This window comes from Mustela nivalis, assembly GCF_964662115.1.
Source record: "Mustela nivalis genome assembly, chromosome: 14".
NCBI classification, from domain to species: domain Eukaryota; kingdom Metazoa; phylum Chordata; class Mammalia; order Carnivora; family Mustelidae; genus Mustela; species Mustela nivalis.
In genome coordinates, this window is record NC_139033.1 from 78,883,351 (window position 1) to 78,904,800 (window position 21,450).

Below are 21,450 nucleotides of genomic sequence, written 5' to 3' on the forward strand. Positions count from 1 at the left end.
TGGATGACTCTGATGTAGGTGGGCATCAGACTATTCTGTGGTCAATGCTGGGTTCTCTCCTTCTGAACCTGCCTGGAATTCTGCTTCCATGAACATGTCCTTGACTGATAAACAAGCTCACAGCTTGGTATATCTTCCTAGACGTTTATGCTTCTCTGGGACAATTTTTTAAAAAATCTGTTCACATATTTGGCTGACTAGTTTAAGTTCCTCAGGAGCCAAGATCAGATGTTCTGCTTTCCCCACACAGTTCTGGGCATCCCTAAGTTCTTTGGGGGATGTGAGAACCGGATTCAGAATCCTAGCATCCAAGAGGAAACACAGCTGGAAATGTAGCAGGGCAATGAGCACAGTTTGGCATTGGAGATGCCTCAGGCTGGGTGCTGGGCTGGTGTTCTGATTTTGGGGAAATGATAGCTCGGTATTGCTGTTTCTGTGAGAGAGGATATTAATGGCGCCTACTTCAGAGCTGAGGATTAAGGGAGTTCATGTATCTGATAGCGGGTATGTGGCCAATTACGGGCAGTTTATTCATAGCTACCGAAAATCACAATATCTTAAAAATTACGTATTAATAGTAACACACGGCACAGAATATCTGCTATCATCATGCACCTCTCCATAGCTTTCCTTATACTTTGAATGACCAAATTGTTTTACTACGACAAATTTAAAATACAGTTCACCCTTGAACAATGCAGGAGTTAGAGGCCCTGATGCCCCCCTAATATAACTTTTGACTCTCCCAAACTTAACTACTAATAGCCTATTGATTGGAAGACTTCCCAAAAGCATAGTCAATTAACCCATATTTTGTAAACATTTCCTATACTGTATTCTCACCATAGAGTAAGCTAAAGAAAATACTCAGAAAATCCCAAGAGAAAATATACTTACAGTACTTTACTGTATTTATTAAGAAAAAACAATCTGCAGTAAGGACCCGCACAGTTCAAACCCACATCGTTCAAGGGGCAACTGTAGTTTCATATTTTGAAAATTTCAGTCCAGTTGACACAGAAAGCCTAATCAAAATGTTATCATTACTAGTAAGCGTTAACTCCCATAATGTAGAAGAGGCAAATGGCAAAGAAGTTAATGAGCACAAACTCAGTACTGATAAATATGCCCTTTGCAGTTATGTAGTGGCTTCAATTATAGGTCTCCAAGGTCTACATACATGTGCACATCAATTTGTTAATGGGAAGAAGCTGGCTGGGAGGCAAGGCTGTGCACGTGACTTCCCCCCAGGAGCTCTGGAAGCAGACAAGGGCCCAGAGAGGAAGGTGTGGGGCGTGCCATTGATCAGAGTTGGGTAGAAAAACCAAGATCTGCACATAGGGTTTCTGGGGCTCCAAAGTCAACCATGTTAATGGTGGGAGCTACTGACTCAAGCTTCTGTCTTGGAATTAGCTACTTTAGGACTGCAGTGATTTATTTATTGACTTTGGGGAAAGCCACAGGGGCTGCACATGACAGTGACTTGTTGAAGAGCACAGATTAAAACTACAAGTGTTTGGAAGACATCTTGATGGTTCCATCTTTGTATTTCTCATTTATTCGCATTTCCATATTGGACCTGCTCATTCATCCCCTCCACAAACATTTACTGAGCACCTGTTACATGCCAAATATTTCTCCAGAAACTGGGGAGAAGGCAGTGAAGAAATGTGATGGAGAGCCTTGTCTTCCTGGAACAATTTAGTAGGGTGTTGGGTGCTAAGTTCAATGGAGAAAAAGTGCAGAAGGGAGAAGGGAGAAGTAGGAAGTGCTGCAGGGAGACAGGAGAATTAGGCTATTTAAGGCAGCCACTTGGGAGAGTAGGCACATTCTTGTGGAGCCACATGAGACAGAACCAAGGGGTAAACAATGGGACTAAATTACACAATAGCTGAACTTCCCAACAGTTAGAGTTGTTCAAAGATAGAACTTTGCAGAAGTAAGTGTCTCCCGGGTCCTGGACATGTTTAAACAGAGTTAAGAGCTTGCCATTGGCTGGGGGCAGGACCTCCTTCTTGGCTCACTGTGAGCTCTGAAAGTCACGAAGAGAGACCAAATTTGGTGGAGAAGAGAGCCAGGCAGGGATGGGGTCTACCACACTGAGAGGGCTAAAGAGACAAGCTTCTTGGCTGGGGATCCCATTACTACCCTCGGAGGTGTATATACTGGGATTCCCTTGTAGCTGTGGTAACTGGTTCTTTGACCAAGCCGGATAACAAGGGTTATCCCTGATTGTTTGCTACCTTTTAATGCAATGAAGATAGTCTGTTATATTAGTTGCCTCTATGCTACCTGCTTACCTTTACCTTTCTTACATCTCTGATGCTGTGGGATCAAAGACTTATCAGGCTTGACAAGGTCTTCTCATTGTGTAGGGTTGGGATCTGAACCATCAGTAACCAGATGTTGTTGGTGTAAAACGCTGGGGTTTTTGTGTCTGTTTTTAATATATATCAACTCAAATTTCTGAAAATTTTCTTTTTAATTTTAGGACATCTACTCAGGATTTTCTTTGGCTATGAGGTATATGGACGAACAAGGGCTCAGATTCTTTATAACAATTAGTAAAGCTGAATTTTTGTCTTTGCCTCCCCAAGTTTCAAGGAGATGCAGCATGTTTTTGCACTTCTTATGTCTGTGTGATACACATAACCAGGCTTGTCCTCAACACAAATATTGCCTGGAAAGTACCAGTCAACCCCCACTCCACTTTAGTGAAAAGGCTGGCTTGGATGCACAAATATAAATATATATTTCTTGTTAACCATTCGCTCAGGCTCTCAACTATTTGCTGGTGGGTACCTACATAGTACTGGCTGTTTGATCCACTGTGTTGAATGCCTCTTCTGGGTTAAAACTGACCTTAGGGAACCCCTTGCCCAACACCCTTGCTTTAAAAATGGAAGAAATTGAAATCCAGAAATGTTAAGGAATCTTTTCAGTGTTAGACAGCTGTTCTGTTGTCTGGAGCACAGTTAAATTAGTACCATTTTAGAATCAGCTTCGATGATGACTAATTTGTTTCAGTCGTCAGAACGAAAGCTCGTGGGTCCTGAGAAATCCTTCTCACTAGATTTGGAACAGAGAAAGGTCCAGTTCTTGCTGGGAAGGACGTATGTCTACCACTGGATACACTTGGGAAATATTTTAGGTTGTCATAGGAGACACTTGGGGACTAGAGTGCCAGTCCAAGTTTCTATTCTGTGAATCTGACTTCTGAAATGACCTTGAGACTTGTGATAGGATGACTCCAGGCTTGTTGTTTCAAGTCACGTCCCCTGCCTTGATGGGCAAGCTGGAATCTCCTGAGGCTTCTTTTCTCTTTGGGATGTCTGAGATCAACATTTTTTCCCTTTAAAAGTAGAAGTGATTCTGTTTCTTGCTTCTACCCAAGGCTCCATACAGCTATAGCTACACTGTTCGGAATTACCTGTGCAGAGATTGGCTGTTCCTTCCTTCCCCCGTGTGCTTTCCTGCAGCTTTTACACCGTTTGCTTAGGAACTTGGTGTTCAAGTAGCTCTACAGAAATGCTCACTCATCTCTGGCACTTCCACTCTTCCCAGCACTGCTGCTCTCGGGAGAAGCTGAGGTGGGATGTCCTCTGCTGTGTCACCCCAGGAAAAGGGACTGAATGGTGCCTCAGTCACAAGGGAATATGAAAGCAAAGAATACACAGGAGGGCAAACTTGAAGTGAGCAAGCTCGCTCAAGGTTGTCCCCCCTTGCCAGCCACACTCAGGAGCCCCCCCCCCCACGTTTTTTGCAATCCATAGTTGGATTCATTAGGGCAGCCTGTGAGCACGTTCCTAGTGCAGGACCCACAGGGTCAGGCCCTGTGCTCTAGGCAGCAAAAGAAATCTGAGCAATGAGTGGTACACTGTTCACAGTACACACTGAACATGGCGTGAGTCTAAACCTCCGAGGCTTCTTCAGTTCTAAATCTGCAGGATATAAAGGAACTTTTGATGCCCCACTTTTCAAGGGCCTTGTCTTGTCAGTTCTGAAGCTCTTTTATTTCTACTGCTTCAGTGATGCCGAAGTGGCTCGGGTTTTGCTGCAGCAGAGAGCCGCAGAATCTTTTGCATAGTAAGATCTATTCTAAATACATCAATTATGCATCATATACATTTTAATGGAATGCACCAGAAAAAATAGTGCAAATTCAGTCTGCCAGGTAATTCCACCTGAACATTTAATTAGTGTAGGCAGAGTTTTATATTAAATAGGTTCTTAGCTCCTCAACTTTTTGGGTGATAAAAGATTTTTAGACTCGGGTCTTTGGCTAATATGGGAGGAGCATACACTGCATGAACATTATAAAGAATCTCTGTGTATGTGTGTGTGTGTGTGTGTGTGTGTATGTGTGTGTGTGTATCTGCACATTCTGCACAGAGACAAGAACTGGAGTCTCTAAAAACGTCATATGTGCAATCAAGCCCTTTTCTAGAAACAGTTCTCTTTAGGAAATGCTAGACTACGATGACTCACAACTACCCTTCTGCACTGAAACTGGGGAGGACAAAGACATACAGTTAGAAAGGTTACCCAAAGCTTTCCTCTTGGTGGTATCCAAGTTTTCTCTATCTCTGGAATCCAGGAGGCCCAAGGCAAGGACTTGGACTTGGCTCAGCCAGTCAGCGAACACGGGGCCATGAGCTGGACACACACACAAATGGCTTGTTTATACACCTCACAGAGGAGCTTCAGTGGAAAGAGATCCTCAAATATGCCTGACATATAAGGGGGTAGCTTATGTAAATGAGTATTAAACTCAGTATCGGCTAATGTTTGTGATACGTAAATATCTTAAATGATTCTATTTAGTTAACAGAAACATAAGAACTTCCCTAAGCTCACTGGGGCCTAACCTTTCTAATTTTCTCCTCAAGCAATTTACGTGCTACGATAGGAAATTTTCATATGGGACATTCTAGGAATATATCCCTTCAGGAATACTGTTTAGGAAAAATACATAAAAGCTTTATTTTCCTGCACATAATTTGTCACTGCGCATGTGACTTCTCATATATGATGAAACATTACACACTATTTGTGGAATCTTAATTTCCTACACTGTGGAGGGTAAAAGAGGAAGTTACAGCTTCTTGGTAGCATAGTAGAATTACGGTAGTGGCTCAGTTTTTAAAAATTTTTTCCTTTTTTCTGCTATTAATGAAAGTTTTTCTTTACCTTTTTTCAAAATTTATTATTTTAGAGAGAGTGAGAGAGAGTGTGCACAAGCTGGGGGAGGGGCAACGGGAAAGGGAGGGAGGGACTCTCCAGCAGACTCCTCACTGAGCACAGAGCCTGATGTGGGGCTAGATCCTACGACCCTGAGATCATGACCTGAGCCGAAACCAAAAGTTGGATACTTAACTGACTGAACCACCCAGCGCTCCTTCTAAAAATTTTTCTAGTGTGGTCCTTATCAGATTGTCGATCTTAACCCGATCGTAACTTCTGAGATGCAAGTATCTTGCCTTCCTAACCTAGATGGTTTCTGACCGCTAGTTCCCAAAAAGACATCACCATTTTACAACAGGAACTCAACACGGAAGTTATGATGGAAAGCCATTTTATTTTTCCCTAAATTTTAAAATAAAAGACTTGAATGGAAAATGGTTAGTACCGTCATGTCACCCCGAATGCCAGCAATACCTTGAGTCTCACACACACAGGAAGCCAGGTCAAAGTCCAGTCAGTGTACACATTTCTCCATGGCTCTTCCAACAGTCTGGCATGAACAAAATTTTCTGCCATTTTGCTTTAGCAAATAGCAACATAATTTGAAAACTTTCATGTCTCCTATGTGACCCCTAAAATCCAATGCTATATTTATTAATACAGTTAGAAAAATAAAAGCCTTAAAAAATTCATGGTACGAGTTCACGGTGCTAATCACATCATCTCTTCAAATGTAAGATCATTTTAAAAACTCCTACTTAACAACCTTCTGGTTTAATCTGAAAGGCTTAAGACTTGAAATCTAGTAAGACTGTTAAGTCAACGTACATATCAATTATTTCATTTTCACTTGTCCTGGGAGAGTTAATTCCCATTGTCCACTGAATGAATGCCTTTCAAATATTAATAAATATATTACAGTATTTACAAGCATTCTTATCTACTCTGACACTGGTAGAAAGTTAAGCCGTGGGGAAGGAATGATCTCCCAGTGGGGCAAGCTTGTGAAGTCTGGGAGGAAAGGAGCAAGTGCTGGAGGGCATGCCAAGGGCTGCTCAGGTGTGCATGCAAGCTCTCAGACACGTCTCCTTCTGACCAGCTAGCCAATGTGTTGTTGTTGGATCAGGTGTAAATGCTGAATTGTCAGAAACCAGGAAAAAAAAAAAAAAAAGGAATACTGCGAAGGTATGTTATTTTACTAGTTAAGAAGAGGAAGACAGGCCTAAGGTCAGAGACCAAGGTTAACAAGGGTAAAACCATGCTCCAAAAGCTGCTAGTGAATTACTCTCTGGGAATTACCTAACGTAGTTGAGGTGTTGGGCACATGTCATGGCTATGGGAGAAACTGTAAGAAATTGTTTTGGCAATAAAAAGTGAGGCTAATTCGATTTCTATGCTTTGAAGTGTGTCACGTGTCTTCTTCTCACACTGTGGACTATCTCACATAGACCTTACCACCCACTTGACAAACCTCGTTAATGCTGCTCAAGGGTTCACAGTCTAATAATGCTCTGGTAAGAGTGATCAAAATGCCCTAATCAGCCTAGACAGCATCAGAAACCTGAAGGACTGAAGCCAAAGACTGAGATGAGCTAGGTATCTGTCTTATAAATGTGAATGAAACTCTCCTTTTAGGGGCTTAGTTTCTTATGTTTTGTAACAGCGGTACACTAGTCGTTATTTTAAAAAGCCTTCTGTCATGGGTCATGTCTATATATCTACACAAACACCATTCCCTTTCCCGGTAGTCATTTCGAGGCCGAAACCTGGGGCCCTCAAAGGGTGTGTGGCTTCCACCAAAGCATCTGGGGTACAGAGTCCAAAAAGTCCCTTGGAAAATTTTATAAATGAGATTCACCCCATATACTGTTTAAATCTTGTATACAAGAGTCTTTAAAATAATTTAAACATGTGCAAATTCAAGAAGGGTTCTCTGGTGGCCCATTTTGACATGCAAATACAGACGAACTGTTAACATGCATTATTTTAGTCAATTGGTAAAGTTTATTTCATAAGTATAAGTAATTTTAAGCCATTTACTAAATTGTAAATTTCAACCCATTAAAAACTACTACCAGAGCAGTTTTGAGGTATTACTGTTAATCTAATGTAGAAATGTTACTATACTTTGATGTGGAGTGAAATGTGACTGCCATGCCTTTTATTCAATGGTGCTGTTGCAGTGCTGACTACAGATGGGTCCTATAGCTTTTAGGGAATTCTTGTGCATGTGCATTAATTGATTTCCCAAATGCCAATGGCAATTTGACTGGTTGGTAGTTTCTAAGCTTACTAAAATAATAAAGTACAGCTCCTAGCATGAGACAAACAAGCTGAGATGGTTCATGTGTACAGTGAGTGCTACCCTCCAACTTACCTCCATCAAAACCCGCCCTACTCCCTCCAGTCGTTTACAAGGAAAACTTGTGCAAAAAAGCATCCAAAAAGTCTATCAGTAGGTTAATTTTCTTGTAATTTTAAAAGAACTAGACAATTTTTTCCCTTAAAATTCATTTATAAAAATAAATAAATTTCAGTTGGAGACCTTAGGTACCAAATTGTGACTTAATTTAGTTGTGATGGCTAAGACTATAAAGTTATGAAAAATGTAGCTGAAAACGGATGAGCTCCAGCTCGTTCCCTGCAGTGTGGCAACGGCTGGCACTCTATGCTGTCACGATCCTTCTCAGAGTTAACCAAAATACACGCAACTTCTCGACAAACTTCTAGCCTTCCTTTGTCCTGAAACTCCCACAGAACTTTAATTCTTAGACCTCTGTTACAAAACTACAAGGAACCATAATCCATTCAAGATAGGGAACGAAAACCTGTCACCCACTCAGGGAACACCCATCCATTGCACTGGGGCGAACACAGCAGCTCAGAGGAAATGGTTCCCCACTGGGGTGTACAGCTTATCCAGATGTTTTGCACTAGAATGCAGGCATGAAGTCCCTCCTGTAGTCTTTAGCTCAGAGCAACAATAATTTAAAATCAGTTTGATAGCAGGAGCAAATCCTTCCAGATTTTGTGCCGTGAGATGATACACAGCCTAGCCCGGCGACTCCAGGTACCCAGTATGAGGCAGGGCCTGGCCACTGTGTGCGTTAGGCAGGAACGCTGTCGGGCGGAAGTGCCAATATGACTTACTGCGTAGAGCTGTGCGAACATCGACACCTTTGTGAGGCTGATTTCTCCTAGGAGAAGCTTTTTGCCTTAGTCGGGAAATGATCTGAGGAATAGTAAGTAACTGAACTAAGGAAAAAGTCTCTGGCCTCCAGATCCGAGCGCACACACACAGAAGCAAGTTTCAAGCTATTGTTCTGTCTCGGTGCAAACGAGCGATTGGCTGACCTGTCACGTATCGTCAATCGATAGGAACACAGCATTCAGTCTGTGGAACAACGTGAGGCAGCAAAAATCTGATCTAATGCAAATTCAAGCCTATGAACTAAGACCACGGCAAGGAGAGACAGTCTAGCTCAGTGTTCTCCTGCGCTGGTACCAACTCGGAACACAAAGCAACTGAAAGGCACAGGCTCAGATTTCATTGATAGTCCTCTCTGAAGGGCAGTACTCCGAAGTGCCCGGTGAGGACATGTAGAAAGACTGTGTTTTCCTTTTTAATCGGGCTCTTTTGTTGGCCAACACCAGGCTGCGCCGGCTGGAACTGATGATTTCCGAAATAAACTTTTTGCAGTCTACACACACCTCCATAGTACTCCAGTCCTCCATCAGCTCTTTGGGAAACTGTAGCTCTTCATCGGATTTGTCCACAGACTTAGATTTTGAGGAGAATCTGGAACAAAAAACAACCTTTAGAGTATCCAGTATTGTCACTTACAGTTCTACTGCAATACTGAGAAAATGCGTGCAGAAAAAGTAAATCTGTTCCCAAAACATTATGGAATGGGCGAGTCACCTCATGCTCTTCCAAAGAAAGAATTTCTAATTGGAAATAAAATTCAAAATATTAAAAAAAAAAAAGGAACAAGGAAACATGTTTTATTAAGAAATAGTCATATTGGGAAAAAAAAAAGAAATATTAATACTGAAAACTCAGTATCCCTTCCAGAATTTTTGGAAAAAAAGCCTAATTAGAGTATTCACTTGAATACTATACAGTGGACTTAAACAAAGCGAAACAAAGTACAAGTTGCTAACGTCCTATCGATAATTCAGAAAGGACTTCAAGTTCTTTCTCCAGAGACCCCGCGTCAGAGTTGGTGAACATGAGTCAACTGTAGACAGGAGAGCAGACTAGAGTAAACTGAAGTCAACTGGTCTCAGTCCTGAAAAGTTCTCTTTGGAGCAGCTTCCTCGGCATTTTTGCATTTATCAGATATACCTGTCCCTTTCCAACAACTGTATTTGGGTTATTAATTATTTGGATCCTAGGGAGCTGAAGTTATCCAGGTCAACACTGTAATAAATGTTTTGGGTGATTTTTTGAAATAACTAGGAATCCTCTACTCATGGACTACTTCAGTGAAACAAAACAGGAATGTGAGTTTAGTGTGGGTATAGAAAGGAACAAAGGGCCCCACAGCCTTGAACCCACAGGTGATGAGTCAGGGGCTATCCCGGAGCGGCAAGGCAGAGTCTCGGAGTGGAGTCGGTGCAAGTCACCAGTGGGGCTGCACAGCGGTGGCAGCAGCCAGCAGTAGCATTGCCTGGTGCCCAGCACCCAGCACCAGTGCCCAGCACCTCCCTGCCCCTGTGGGCAGCTGGTTTGTAAAACCCCAATCTTTTTGGCCCTGTGAGTGCGTAAGTCAAGCTGGCCTGACCTCCTTCTGCCCTCACTTAAGGACCCTTACTCTGCATTAAATGCAGAGGGACTGATATTCAGGCAACTTTTTTTTTTTTTTAAATTTCCAAAAGCTTTTGGCATAAAGCTTTATTTCTGCCATACTGACAATAGGAAAATAAGCCAAAGTGATGCCAGACCACTGGAATGCTAGAACTAAACAGATTTGCTTTCAACACTAAAGAAGAAAGATGAGAGTGTTACATGCAAGTTTTTGACTCCACTGAAAACAAGGTCAGTTTTAAAAATGACTTTTATCAATCAGTGTGATAGAACAAATTAATACGAGAAGAGAGAAGAACCACATGGTCCTCTCATTTGATGCAGAAAAAGCATTTGACAAAATCCAGCATCCGTTCCTGATTAAAATGCTTCAAAGTATAGGGATGGGGGAACATTTCTGAACTTCATAAAATCTATCTATGAAAGACCCACAGCAAATATCATCCTCAATGGGAAAAAGCTTGCAGCCTTCCCGTTGAGATCAGGAACACGACAAGGATGCCCACTCTCACCACTCTTGTTCAACATAGTATTAGAAGTCCTAGCAACAGCAATCAGACAACAAAGAGAAATAAAAAGTATCCAAATTGGCAATAAAGAAGTCAAACTCTCTCTCTTCGCAGATGACATGATTCTTTATATGGAAAACCCAAAAGACTCCACCCCCAAACTACTAGAACTCATACAGCAATTCAGCAACGTGGCAGGATACAAAGTCAATGTACAGATATCAGTGGCTTTCTTATACACTAACAATGAAAATACAGAAAGGGAAATTAGAGAATTGATTCCATTTACTATAGCACCAAGAACCATAAGATACCTGGGAATAAACCTAACCAAAGAGGTAAAGGATCTGTACTTGAGGAACTACAGAACACTCATGAAAGAAATTGAAGAAGACACAAAAAGATGGAAGACCATTCCATGCTCTTGGATTGGAAGAATAAACATTGTTAAAATGTCGATACTGCCTAGAGCAATCTATACTTTTAATGCCATTCCAATCAAAATTCCACCGGTATTCTTCAAAGAGCTGGAGCAAATAATCCAAAAATTGGTATGGAATCAGAAGAGACCCCGAATCGCTAAGGAAATGTTGAAAAACAAAAATAAAACTGGGGGCATCACATTACCTGATTTCAAGCTTTATTACAAAGCTGTGATCACCAAGACAGCATGGTACTGGCATAAAAACAGACACATAGACCAGTGGGATAGAGTAGAGAGCCTCAATAAATAGAGAGCCTCTCAAGTAGAGAGATCTGGACCCTCAACTCTACGGGCAAATAATCTTCGACAAAGCAGGAAAAAATATACAGTGGAAAAAAGACAGTTTCTTCAATAAATGGTGCTGGAAAAACTGAGCAGCTATATGTAGAAGAATGAAACTCGACCATTCTCTTACACCGTACACAAAGATAAACTCAAAATGGATCAAAGGAATCCATCAGAATCCTAGAGGAGAACATGGGCAGTAATCTCTTTGATATCAGCCACAGCAACTTCTTTCAAGATATGTCTCCAAAGGCAAAGGAAACAAAAGTGAAAATAAACTTTTGGGACTTCATCAAAATCAAAAGCTTCTGCACAGCAAAGTAAACAGTAAAAAAAAACAAAGAGGTAACCCATGGAATGGGAGAAGATATTTGCAAATGACAGTATAGACAAAAGGTTGATATCCAGGATCTATAATGAATTCCTCAAACTCAACACACACAAAACAGACAATCATATCAAAAAATGGGCAGAAAATATGAACAGAGACTTCTCCAATGAAGACATACAAATGGCTATCAGACACATGAAAAAATGTTCATCATCACTAGCCATCAGGGAGATTCAAATTGAAACCACATTGAGATATCACCTTACACAAGTTAGAATGGCCAAAATTAACAAGACAGGAAACAACATGTGTTGGAGGGGATGTGGAGAAAGGGGAACCCTCTTACACTGTTGGTGGGAATGCAAGTTGGTGCAGCCTCTTTGGAGAACAGTGTGGAGATTCCTCAAGCAATTAAAAATAGAACTTCCCTATGACCCTGCAATTGCACTCTTGGGTATTTACCCCAAGGATACAGATGTCGTGAAAAGAAGGGCCATCTGTACCCCAATGTTTATAGCAGCAATGACCACGGTCGCCAAACTGTGGAAAGAACCAAGATGCCCTTCAACGGACGAATGGATAAGGAAGATGTGGTCCACATACACTATGGAGTATTATGCCTCCATCAGAAAGGACGAATACCCAACTTTTGTAGCAACATGGATGGGACTGGAAGAGATGATGCTGAGTGAAATAAGTCAAGCAGAGAGAGTCAATTATCATATGGTTTCACTTATTTGTGGAGCATAACAAATAGCATGGAGGACATGGGGAGTTAGAGAGGAGAAGGGAGTTGGGGGAAATTGGAAGGGGAGGTGAATCATGAGAGACTATGGACTCTGAAAAACAATCTGACGGGTTTGAAGTGGCGGGGGGTGGGTGGGAGGTCAGGTGGTGGGTATTATAGAGGGCACAGATTGCATGGAGCACTGGGTGTGGTGAAAAATAATGAATACTGTTATGCTGAAAATAAATAAAAAATAAATTAAAAAAAAGAAAAAAATGACTTTTAAAAGACACCCAAAGTAATTATTTCTAAAGTAGAAAAGTAATGATGACATTCAAGTATGCTTCAAGCAGCTAGCTTTGTTCCCTTCTCAAGTTACCTTTAGGAAGTTTTGGAGACCTGTGTCCAAGTCAAAACTATATTAAAACAGCCACCCAGACACTCCAAACCACCCTGAGTCTGAACCCTACCTCGTCAGCAGTCCTCAAAAGGAGCATTCTTCTTTTACAGAGATGCTCTGAGGTCCTAGGCCCCCTGCTCACCTGGCAATGCTCCGGAGTGGCCGATGGTGGCCAGGGGTGGGCTTTTCTGGCTTCATGCAACTTTCCCCTCTTTGCAGGGCAGAAGGTCCCAATGAAAAGATGGGAAGAGTGGAGTATGGTTTGGAGGGCAGCCGCATCTATCACCCCAAACAAAACCGAGAATGAGCAGTACGGTTAAAGAGGGAGACTCCTGAAAATTAACACAAGTTGTGATTTCACCAAGTTTACTTACCTTTTTGCAACACTGGGAACACACCGGCCTGTATACAAAATCAGAAATGTTACTCAGCATGATGCGACTGCAAAGTCAGAGAAGCCAATGGCTGCATGGCTGTGAATTTTTATGATAAACTGCCGAAACCCTCTGATTTTTCTACCAGAATGTAACAAATTGATACAACTGTGGATCATCAAGAAGACAATCTGTAAACCTTAACTCTTACACTGTTTCCTGTAAAAGGATCAACTTACATCTGTCTTGGATTTTCTTACTTGTCTATCCTGGGATCACATGACAATCACTTCTTTTTTTCTGTTCCAACTGGACATATGTTTACTAGAGTGATCTTAGTTATGTAAAAGAAATCTATGCAGAGAAGCATTTTCCAGGTTTAATTCCAAATACTGTTTGCTCTACTCTTTTGAAAAAAAGCACAGCACAATCTGATAATGGGTTGGGTAATCTCTAATACTGTTCCTGTGTAGGAAAATGATTCAACTACGAATGCAACCAGTATTTCTTTGACTATGGTTATCAATTACAAAAAAAAACCTTACCTCTTACAGAACTGACAGGTATAAGACCAGGTGAAGAAGGAAAATCTCCTGGTTCGGCAACAAAAGCAGAGCTAAAAAGTACAAATTTAAAGGGAGAAGAAAGCATTGCCAATAGTTAAATTCCTAATTTACACATCTAAATACATTTTACATTTATATAATGGGGAAATTTAGCAGAAGGAAGGAAAATGGGAACTCAGAAACCCTGTTTTCAAGTCTGGCTCTGTGATAATTATAGTTTGGCTCTGTATTTACTCCTAATTCTCCTTTTGAAAGGTAGTAATACGCCATAGCTCTCCAAGGTTTACCATCATGGAATCAATCTGAAGAAGGTTCTGAGATAGTCTCTTTCTCAGATATAGTTTCTTTACAAGACTTAAAAATGTGGACATGGTTTTATGAAGGCATGCCATTATTTATTATGGTTGTTTTAAATCTTCTACAGTTTTTGATTTCTCAGGAAGAAACAAAAATACTCCTCTTTTTGTAAGCAAGGCAGAACAGGAACTGTGTATTAGAGAATAAGCCTCTTACCTCCTAAAATCCCCTATAAGTCCTATACCATCTGGCTGCCAGCAGACCACTCCCACAAGAGACCAGACCATTCTTCTAACCCTGCTTATCAACCAACTTGAAATAGCTCTACCTTTCCTTTTTTCAGGGCGGTGTAGACATCTTTATACTGTTGGTACTTTTCCAGCTCTGCCTTCACCAGGACCTGACGAATATGCATTACTTCCTCCACAGTGAGAGCTAGGCATTCCACTGGATAGCAGAATTCCTCCTGAAATTCAAAATTCCACATGAATAAGAAACTCCCACCCCACCCCCTTCTCTGGCATTGCACAATTTCCCTTTAGATCAGACAACTGGTTAGTAGCTTCAGAGAAGAAAAAAGAGGTTTCCCAATGAACACTGGAATAGAGCTGGCTCACTCTGGGGACCACATTAATTTTTAATTACACTAAGACAATGGATGGCAAAAAGCTTCCGAGGACCATGTCAAACATCAGAGCCTACTGAAATTTCCAGGAAAAGAAAGTTCCTCACATTTGGCTGCATATTTTGTCTCAAAAGTTTCTATCCCATTAAGCAGAGCTATGTATCTATGCATTGAAATCTTGAAGAAAATTTTCTTGTTCTAAACCAAATTGACGTGAGTTTTCGCTTATGATGATGCAGACATTACTTCTCGTGCTGTATACTATATGCTCATAGGTAAACAGCAAGTCTACAACAGTGGTACTATTTAGAAAACTGGTTTGTGGTACCCAGAATAGCCAAAAGAAGGTGGTTAGTAATTTATACTGAGAAGCATTATTTAGTGGCAAGTTACATCAGCACATCGTGAAAAATCCTAGTAGTACGGGTGGAACTGGAACACGGAGCTACTGGAACAACCTCTAAGGCTGCCCCACAGTTCTCTGGATGTCTCTTATTACTTTGAAACAACCGCTGAATACACAGTCAGCACTGGAAAGACGTGGAGAAAATCTTAAGAATTTCACAATAAATATTTATGCTGGCTGTCTTATGTTAATGGTTTCCCTAAAAACAGCCGAGGAAGATGTTGATGTAACTGATCCCACTGAATAAAAGAGCCTCACCCCCATCTGCTCCCCATCCGGCTCTGCGCTTGATTGGTGGATCTAATAGAAAGACAGAACGGTCTTGTGCATTCTCACCCTGCCAGGCTTCACAGGGGCCATTGTGGTGTAGGGACACTGAAACTTAATGTTCTCAGTACAAACACATTATAATTCACTCCCACACACACACAATAGCATTGCTCACAGGCATTCTGGAATCAAACAAGCCAAATGGGAAAGCACATGACTATGAATGCAGTCAGTTTATGGAGTTTTAACATTCAGTTCTGTCTTTCAATCAGAAAAAAACAGAAACAAATCTAGGTTGCAAACTTGATAAACATTAGCATTTACTAAAAAAAGTAGCTTGGAGAACTGTTTCTTACTAACAATCAATACAAAATCATCTCTGTTCAGGCTGACTTAAAGAAGGCTAAATTTGCTTAAAAATGTTTTGGAAAAAATCCTGCAATTAAATTTATAAGAGGAAAAGCTTAGTGTCTGGAGGGTGGGAAGGTAGTCTGTCTGTTCGGGAAGATTATATCATTTGCTCTAAGATGTCTAAAATCCTTTAAAAAAAAAATCACCATCACATAATTTTCTCTTTCAATGGGAAAAGCTTTCAAAGATCACAGGATTAAATGGGCTTGTCTGGTATCTACTCTGTTTTGCTCCCAACTGAGAAAGTAGCCTAGTGTCAAGTGGGAACAATGCACTGTCTGTGTGAAGGTTAGGCCACTAGAATTGTGCATGAGGTAAGCATCCTGGCTGCACATGTCTAGATGATGGCTTTTCTCAGCTTTTAACATATTTTACAAGCAGCTTTCCTACTTTTTATTTTTTTTTATTTTTTATTCATTAGCAATGAGTGTGGCTGTGGTGCATTTGCTGACAACTAACTGTGACAAAACTGCTGAGCTGGAACAATCTAATGTATGATTCCAGCCACCAGCCAGATCCTCACTCCCTGAGATTTGGTACCGTGCAGGTGGGAAGATGGCACATAGTGTCAATTAGCTTTACAGCTAGGGCCGGTAAACACTTCCGGGAGTCCTTTTTATTTGCAGGGATCTCCTAGCACACACCATAGACTGACAGGTTCTACTTCCCTCTTCTCAGTCTTAAGTCACAAAGGGTCTTAGTCAAGCATACTTTCAACTTCCTGCTTTGAACCATATGCAAATCCAGTACTTCGCAGGACACAATAAGAAATTGTATTTGTGTGTGTTCTTGCTCTTTTTTAAACTTTCAAGCGGGTTACTGTTAAGTAAAAAAATTCCCATTGGGTCAAATGCTAATGTTTTAATTCTGGTGCTTTCCCAAGGACAACAAAACTTTAATGCAACATGAAAGAAAGTAATAAATAGTTACTAGAATTAGTTTTCATTGCTTTTTTCAATTGAGAAAAAATACTAATTCAACATCCCCAAAACCAAATTACGCCTTAGCCTTAAAAGATCTTGTGGGACACTAATGATCCAGAATGTGAGGGGCGCGCAGGGCTTTAACAGTGAGCGAGAGCTCTGCACTGGGCTTGGTCACTCTTCTGCACACCCTGAACTCTGTTATAGCCAGACACGGCCTCTAAAATCCCCTTACTTCCCTGTGCTTCAATCTCATTCCTAAATTTAGGAAAGGGACGCTAAATCTGAAAGAGTTTTAATCAAGATTGAAATATACTATAGGAAAAGATGAGCCTTTAGAACTTACTTTGGACGTATGTCACTAAAATCATGAGTTTTTGTTCAATATTCTGGTTACATTTACCATTCAGAAGGGTCAGAATAAGGGAGCATAGAAATTACAGAGCATAATGTAGACTATGGTTACTGAACCACAGAGAGAATGGGAATATGCCTATTTTATATAGTATTTTTAATGAGCAAAAACTTTGTAAGTAGCAGATATTTGAAAATTATCCAAAACCACCAATATTTTCTGGAGTTTTTAATGAAACCAAGGCAGATTTAAATTAAAATAGCACCTATTAAGTTTAATTATTCTTCTCATGTCAAATTCAACTTTAAAACTCAAAGTGAACTCTTTGCCTGGAGTAACAGTATACGCTTACATCTCTGTTTGGGGAGGACTGATAATAAAAATGAAAATGCCAACAGATCTTCAGTAACAGCAGTAACAGTGGCAGGAGCTAAAATGCCATCCCTGAATTTTAACTGACCACGTACTGCCCAAAGGGCCAGATCTAAAGTGGGAAAAAGAACAGAGATCTATTCTTCTGTTTTGTGACAATAAGAGAAAAGAATTTGATGTATTTCCTTTACATTCAGAATCTCTTTTCCAAACCAAGATGGGTAATAAAGAATAACAAAGAAAGCAGCTGCTGTTTCATTTGTCAAGGATAGGTTTAGTAAATAAAGGACCTAGGAGAACCAGGATCCCATAGGAGGCGGAACAGGAGAGCAGCTGCAAAGGCTAGTGTAGTGGGCAGCCGGTGCTCCTCTGGGGGCAGGGGAAGCTTTCAGCATAGCGGCATAGTAGGAAAGCTTATTTCACTGGGGTTTGGCAGATACTATATTTCCTTTAAAAAATATATTCTGTATGAAAATCTAAAAAATGAAATGCCTAAATTTACATATTTAAAATAACCACATCAATGAAAGGAAAACTTAAAATTTCTATGGCAAAGTGGGTTGTCATAAAAACCGCATGACACCTGACCCACACCACACAGCTCTATGAAAGATGCGGAACACAGAGATTCTGAGCCCAGGGCTGGCACAGGCTATGGGGGCACAGCATTTTGGAGCTCATGGTGGAGTGTGCAGGAAATGGGGAATGACATGGTTCCAGGGGCGGGGGAGTCCCCATGGCTCTGTGGCCTGGAAGAAGGCTGTTGTGTCAGCTGGGTGAGGGAGCAAACACTGTTCTGATGGTGGGAGGGCCTGGGGAGGAGAGGAGGAGAGCACCCACAGGTTCTCGGGCAGTGCCCCCTGTACACGGAAAGGAGATGGCATTCCTCCTGCTGTACCACTGGGTCACTCACAGGTCCCTCTAATCTGATGCTGCATTTTGAGTTTGTTGTCCTTTCAAGGTCATTTTCCTTTCAACTGAAATCATGGTGTCATCTATGCATCCTACAAAAGACTGGAATCAACGATCAGAAGCAAAGTGCCCATCTAAGCTGTTAATTGTTCAGAGTGCGGTAGTTGCGGTATCACTGTCAAAGAGATAGAGAGAGTAAAATAATTCCCAGAACCAGCAGAAAGAGGCCAACCTTTGAGGATTTCCACCTGCTGGTAAAAGCTCTCTCACATAGATAATACATAGCCCCTGCTACCCCAAACATGGCTGCTTCAAAAGGATGAGAGCTGAGCAGAGAAGCTGTTTGTATGGTAGAAAAAAGTGGTCGGCAAGGCGTCCTTGGCCAAACACTGGTTATCCTAGGAACCTGAACAATAGATAAGGGAAAAAGAAAATGGTAGGGGGAAAAGAAAAGGAGAAAATAATGCTGAACGTGAGTGACCTACAAATAGTGGTTACAGAGCATGAAAGAAAAACAAAACAAAACAAAAACACCACCGAGGACTTTAGCCGTAGATTCATGTGTGTGACCACACCATGTCTGATCCTGCACGTGTAAGTCAGTAATCGCACCAGGAAATCATTCCTAGAGACTCTTGGAATTCACATAGCAGAGCTTAAGGTATTTCTAACTTGGCTGTGAGAGCGGGTGTGGGGGGTGGGCTCCAGGCAGCACTTGCTCCCCAGCTTCCCAGAGGAAGGCGCTGAAAGTCGCCTTTCACTTAGATGGACAATCATCCTCAATCATTTGACCAAATTATGAAAAAAATTAGGTTTCAAACATCCTAGGGAAAGAGAGGGAGACACAAGAAAAATAAAAATGAGGACCAGTGAAGACATTTCTGCAATTTTCAGTGGAGGGGTTATAAATACAAAATGATGCCTTGTTTTCCTAAAAAGAGCTACAGTTTTAAATTGTCATACTTTTAAAAAATGATACTTACCAAGCTAGAGGGCATTGCCGCAAGATGAGTGTGACTATGGATTTCCCAAGACAAGCTACTAACAAGAAGGGTCACTACTCTGACCTGGAAGTGACTTTGTCTCGGTTGGTGCCCTGGACCCTTGGAGGGAGCTGTGGTTCCATGTGGAACCTGGACGCCAGCCAATGACAGAAGTGCTTTCCCTCTGCCTTCCACTGAGACTCTTAGCTGTGACCACAGATTGGTTTTATCTTGCTCTTCTTCTCCACAAAAAGTAACTCACAGCCTGACCTAGCACATACCACGAGTTCCCCTTTGTCAGGAAAACACTTCTGGGCCCTCAATGTGGGCGGATGGTCTTTCCTCGATTACCTCTTTGGTATTTTTTCTCTTCTATTCAAAACTTCTCCTAATAGCTGTAATTTCTTCTAATTGACCTAACAGTTTCTCTACATTGATAATTTTTAAATTTAACATTAACAGTGGAGTCATGTGATCACAAGTCCTGGTGCACAGCTAAATGATGCACTGGCTTCTAAGAGAAAAGCTGGGTGAAGAGAAGAATCACCTATTATTGGACTTGTGACCTTGAACAGACTTAAGCTGTGACAATAACTATATTTTGCTAAAGCAAAAAGTTGTTCACATTAACACAAGTCTTTAGATTCTGAAGTTTGAGCCTGTCTGGTTAGAGTTCTCTTTTCCTATGGGTAAACCACCGGCGAGGCTATATTTAATCAATGTTTCAGTGATTATTTGGGAATTAGAGGAACTGGGTCAGGAATTGACATATAATCACTAGTTTTTTAGTCGAACTGTTTCGTAACAGAAATACTGATTAAATTTCAACATTATAAAGCTCTGTCTAAACTTGGTACCTTCACAGTAACCACACCACCTTCCTCTACTTTGAGGGAGGGACATCTGTTATTGCTTTATTTGAACCCTTGATAATTCAAGATAGCTTAAAAATATGGCTGAAAAAAATGGAGTAAGCATATTCCAGTGCTTTTTATTCATGAATGCCTGAGAAAACATTAGATATTAGGTTGCTGGCAAAATGAGTGATTGAAGTCTTCATCTCCCCTGCAAATATTTGTGAAGTCAAGTGGGACTACAAGAGAATCTTTGCAGACCGCCTTTGGTTAGAGGGTCTGTTACTCCTTCTTGGCAGGGGCCTACTGTCCTCGGAATCAAAGCCACTAGATGAACCTCAAGTCTTGGGAAAACAGCCAAACTGTCATCCAGGGCAAACAGCAGCTTTGGCTCCAAGATCATAAAACATACTTGAAAACAATGTACAATGGTTTATAATGGATCAAAATTCTCCCCTCATATTGCTGCCTCCATAAAACCACCTTTTGATGAGTTTTAACAATTTTTAAGCATACTAATTCTCTTAAAAAGAAGAAAGCATTTCTTTAATAATAATACATATTTTCAACCACTGGTAAGTATTCTGGAAAAAACAAGTACTTTAAAATGAACAAGGAATGGTCAAATTTCATTTAGGTGATGTTAGAGTTGGTTTTCTTGAGATATTAAAAACAAATAAAGCTGTTTGAAGTTCATTTTAACGTTTGGAAGTTTATTTTTCCTCCTAATCATCGAGAGCTAATGGTAAGAGGCCTCTCACTGATCCTTAAGCCACTATGAAGCCTTCCAGTTACTTACAAGAGATCGGGAGCTCTGCTTGGACGGTGGCAGAAACTGTCTTACATTAGTGGGTGTTTCCTTTTCAATAGAATGTCGTCTCTGGGGTGGCTGCCGTCTCTCTGGCTGGGGTGTTGATGATATGGGCAAGAATTTTGGAGGCTCTAAAGAAATGAAATGAAATGAACCAAACTGAAATGAACTTTCCTATAAAATAAAAATCTTAGATTTTGAATTCCTAACAGAAAACCCTTTGTCACTTGTGACAAACACTGCATTCAAAGATGAAATGTTTATTTCATTAGAGGGTTAAGACTGTAGGTCCTTATGGGGATAGTATGAGGAGTGCTATACAAAAATCTCTGCAATATAAACTTTCCTACAGACGTAGTGAGGAAAAAAAGGAAAAATAGTTCATATTTTTAATATTCATCCAAATTCATACATAAAAACACAATTATAGTCTCAGCTTTGTACATGTAAATGCCCTCAAGTTATATACCACAGGATTTTGCAATTATAGAGTTTCAGGCATGTAAAAGAAGTAAAAATATGAATTCTGTGTGTCCAAAAAGTCTCCCATGTCATGCCAAA

The 21,450-nt window shown here is 40.9% G+C and overlaps 1 protein-coding gene across 4 annotated transcripts in view; it reads right to left on the reverse strand.

Moving 5' to 3' along the window:
* Window positions 1-5,558: 5,558 nt before the first annotated feature.
* SPIRE1 (spire type actin nucleation factor 1) overlaps window positions 5,559-21,450 on the reverse strand; it is a 188,822-nt gene continuing 172,930 nt past the window's right edge. For 2 of the 4 annotated variants that reach the window (XM_082697378.1, XM_082697379.1), the window contains 7 exons: window positions 20,878-21,020; window positions 18,474-18,647; window positions 14,296-14,433; window positions 13,650-13,720; window positions 13,105-13,132; window positions 12,873-13,009; window positions 5,559-8,983 (listed from right to left, as the gene is read on the reverse strand). In XM_082697378.1, coding sequence (XP_082553504.1) covers window positions 8,725-8,983; window positions 12,873-13,009; window positions 13,105-13,132; window positions 13,650-13,720; window positions 14,296-14,433; window positions 18,474-18,647; window positions 20,878-21,020 — 950 coding nt within the window. In that variant the 3' untranslated portion in view covers window positions 5,559-8,724. The remainder of the gene's footprint in view (window positions 8,984-12,872; window positions 13,010-13,104; window positions 13,133-13,649; window positions 13,721-14,295; window positions 14,434-18,473; window positions 18,648-20,877; window positions 21,021-21,450) is intronic. The other 2 variants (XM_082697380.1, XM_082697381.1) reach the window with 1 other exon arrangement.